The 3,670-nt window shown below is 35.0% G+C and overlaps 1 protein-coding gene across 1 annotated transcript; it reads left to right on the top strand.

The window, feature by feature from the left end:
• The first annotated feature begins 244 nt into the window (after window positions 1-244).
• LOC109211085 lies at window positions 245-3,092 on the top strand. Its single transcript, XM_019374586.1, has 3 exons — window positions 245-335; window positions 2,490-2,698; window positions 2,745-3,092. Exons 1-3 carry the CDS (start codon window positions 245-247, stop codon window positions 3,090-3,092), a joined length of 648 nt encoding a protein of 215 aa, XP_019230131.1.
• The last annotated feature ends 578 nt before the right edge of the window (window positions 3,093-3,670 follow it).

Below are 3,670 nucleotides of genomic sequence, written 5' to 3'. Positions count from 1 at the left end.
GTATAAATATTTGATTTCTTTTCTCCCGTTTCCCCTCAGGGTCAGCTCGATCTGAAGTTGAATTTTTTTTCCTTTTATCTTTCATTCTTATTTCTACAGCACCAAAGTACAAAACTTGAGTATTATTTTAGCTAGGGAGTAATTAATATCGAGTACTTAATAAGAATCATGGCGGAACAGGTGATCAAGAAAACTTCAAACATTATGAGTATTACTGGATCATCAAAGAGGAGGAATAGTAACAATGGCATTTCAAGAAAGTGTGCTTCCTTTATTAAAGAACAACGAGCCAGGATTTACATTCTACGTCGATGTGCCACCATACTTCTCTGCTGGTATATTCAAGGGGATGATTAAACATGTTGTGAATTATTTTTCTTGAGCCGAGGATCTTTGAGAAACAGCCTCTCTACCTTTACAAGGTAGGGGTAGGGTCTGTTTATATTTTACTCTCCCCAAACCCCACAAATGGGTATATTATTTGTTGATTAAATTCAGCATTCATATCCCAAACTCACAAGTTCTTCAGTACAAATATATATAGCTAGCCTAGACTACTATATCTACTTTCTCCCAAGTATTACTCCCATATTGTTCCCTGGTTTCTTTTGCGGTCTCCCAGTTATTTTTCTCCCTTGTTGATCATGCGCCACTTCACTTTTTTTTTTTTCGTTTTCCTTTTTATCCAATGGATGTGAAACTTGAAATCCATTGGGTTTTTGGGGCACATGAAAATCAGGAGAGGTTTTTTGGACAAAAGGGAAGCTGACAAAGAGCGAACTTCCACGGAGATGTCCAAAAAGAGTTCAACAATTGTATTCTATTTACAGGGCTCTCTTTATGTTTATGTTATAAGTGTATGTAATGCCATCCTAGTGAACTCTCATATTATAATAGACATATCAAGACATAAATCAAATAAAGTAAGGTTTAACAAATGAATATAATAGCCATATCGTGGTGTATGGACTAATTTCTGATTGTGTGATCGTCTCGTCTAACTAATGTACGAAATACAGCTGGACTCCAGAGCATTACTTGTAAGTTTTCCTACGTGTGTGGTCCAATAGGTTTAAGGCCCATAATTAATATTTAATTAATGAGCAAATCTCATCCGTCCGATTGGTTACTTAATGGACGTACCAGATTATATCTAAATTTTTATAAATTGGTTCTCCCTCCACCCATTAGGGTTACCACTTTTCCTACATCTAATTCCATCATTGACGGTTGTGGTAACGTAAGGCTAGGGCTAGAAGATAGAAACCAATTTACCAATTAACGCTTCCGCTTCACGATAATGGCTTCCGCTTCAGGTATGTTTTCTTTAGCGATTATATCTAAGATTATCATGTTCAAGATCCTGGTATGAATTAAAGTTTATGTTTACATGAGGTATCATAAGTCTGGATTGTTTGAACGGTTAATCTTCATAAAGGAATTACATATATTTTAACTATATTTTATGTCACTGCCGCAAAAGTACGGTGCGGGTACCGGACACCGGGTGGGAAACCAAAAAAAAAAGTACGACTCTAACTCTAAAACCTTTAATTACTTTTAAAATCCTGGAACAATTAGATAGACAAATTAAATTGACAAAATTGAAAGATTTATGCTTACTGCTTTTGCACAATAAAACGAGTTGAATTTGTGCTTACCCTAGAGATGACTAGATCTAAATTGTATATGTGTTTTGGAACAAAGGAATTACAGAGGACTTAGAACTTTCACGGCATAATAACATGTTTGTTTTAATAGTAAGTTTTGGATTTGGTCAAAATCCTTTAAAGATGTTTTGGGTTAACTTTTCAGGCACTAAGCCAAAAACATTTATTAGCCTAGTTATGTAAAATTATGAATAATGTTTAACTCCGTATGGTGGTTGGTTCATCTTAAGTTCAGCCCTACGTTTTCAGTGAAGGTAACAAAGTAATTTATTTTGGGCTACTAAAATTGTTTCGACTATTAAGTCGATAGACCTATTTATTATTTATTTTATGTATGTGATTAATGTTTATATAGTTTAAAGTATTCACATGCATAAGATCTTCTAATAGTTATTTTATATGTGCATTATGTTCATATAGTTTGTTAGTCACCAAAGTGACCAAACTAGCATGTTTAAGAAATTACGCATGCATAAATTGTAGTTTATCCATAAACTAATGAAATGCCTATTATTGAAAATAAATGGATGAACTAACTTTCACTATACTAGAACTTAAGGATTTACCCAAAGGTGGATCAATTATTCTATAAATAATGAGTATGATGAGGTAAATTAATATTCTTTAGTTAAATATATATTGTCTGTCCAAAGATGTCATATATGTTTGGTTAAGAATATTTAATTACCTATTAAAGACTAAATGGCATTTAACTTATGATAGTGTATCATAGTATTTACCTAAAGGAGAATTGCGATATGCTTTAACTGTTTTGCTGAATCCATATTTATTTGTGAGCATGTATTATTTATTTTGCAGCTATTCCTCTTCATTCGCATGCTTCGTCTGTTACTGTGTTCAACGAATTGAACTTCTCTGAATGGCACGAACAAGTCCAGTTCCACTTAAGTGTGATGGATCTTGACTTGGCTCTGCTGAATGATAAGCCTAATTCCATTACTGAGTCGAGCAGTGCGGATGAGAAGTCTTACATAAAGCATGGGAACGCTCAACAGGCTGAGCCTTATGTTTATGTGAATGACTATTGCCAACAACATTAAGAGTACTACGCAGACAAAAAGTGCCAGGGAATACCTGAAGTTTGTGGAAGAACGTTTTCCTTCTGTAGATAAGTCTCTCGCTGGTACACTAATGGCTGAACTCACGACCATGAAGTTTGATAGGTCGCGTAGTATGCAAAATCATATCATCGAGATGACTAACATTGCAGTAAAACTTCAGACCTTGGGGATGAAAGTTGATGACTCCTTCTTGGTTCAGTTAATTCTGAACTCGTTGCCTCCTGAGTATGGACCTTTTCAAATTAACTATAACACTATTAAGGATAAGTGGAATGCTAGTGAATTGTCCAGTATGCTTACTCAAGAGGAGACAAGACTTAAGAAACAAGGGAGTCATTAAATTAACCTCATGGGTCAAGGAGCTGGTAAAGGACTTAAAGTGAAGGCCAACAAGTTCAAGAAGAAGAAAGCACCTGCTAAAGCTCCACATGATGCTAAGAAGGAACATAAGGTAGATACGTGTCGTTTCTGTAACAAGGTAGGACACTATCGGAAAGATTTCCTGAAACGTAAAGCTTGGTTCGAAAAGAAAGGTGCAACTAGTGCTTTTGTATGTTTCGAATCAAATTTAGTGGAAGTTCCTAATAATAGTTGGTGGCTTGATTCTGGTGCAACTGCTCGTGTATCTACTACGTTGCAGGGATTCCTTACGATCCAAACTACAAATCCAAATAAGGATTTCTTATTCATGGAAAATCGTATGAAGGCTCTAATTGAAGGCATAGGGACTTATCGTTTGATCATGGAGACTGGACGTTACCTTGATCTATTATAGACTCTTTATGTACCTTCAGTTTCTAGGAATTTGATTTCTCTTTCAAGACTTGATGTTTCTGGATTTGATTTAAAGTTGGAAATGGATGTTTCAATTTATATAAGAATGCTATTTTTTTATGGTTTTGGTGTTCTTAGTGATGG

Source organism: Nicotiana attenuata, unplaced genomic scaffold (genome assembly GCF_001879085.1).
Source record: "Nicotiana attenuata strain UT unplaced genomic scaffold, NIATTr2, whole genome shotgun sequence".
Taxonomy (NCBI): domain Eukaryota; kingdom Viridiplantae; phylum Streptophyta; class Magnoliopsida; order Solanales; family Solanaceae; genus Nicotiana; species Nicotiana attenuata.
This window is presented reverse-complemented; position numbering and strand designations above follow the sequence as displayed.

Coding starts and splice junctions, on each gene's coding strand:
- LOC109211085 (XM_019374586.1), top strand. CDS start 245: ATGGCATTTCAAGAAAGTGTGCTTCCTTTATTAAAGAACAACGAGCCA. Junction 336..2,489: donor GCCACCATACTTCTCTGCTG/GTATATTCAAGG, acceptor TTTATTTTGCAG/CTATTCCTCTTCATTCGCAT. Junction 2,699..2,744: donor CTCAACAGGCTGAGCCTTAT/GTTTATGTGAAT, acceptor AGTACTACGCAG/ACAAAAAGTGCCAGGGAATA.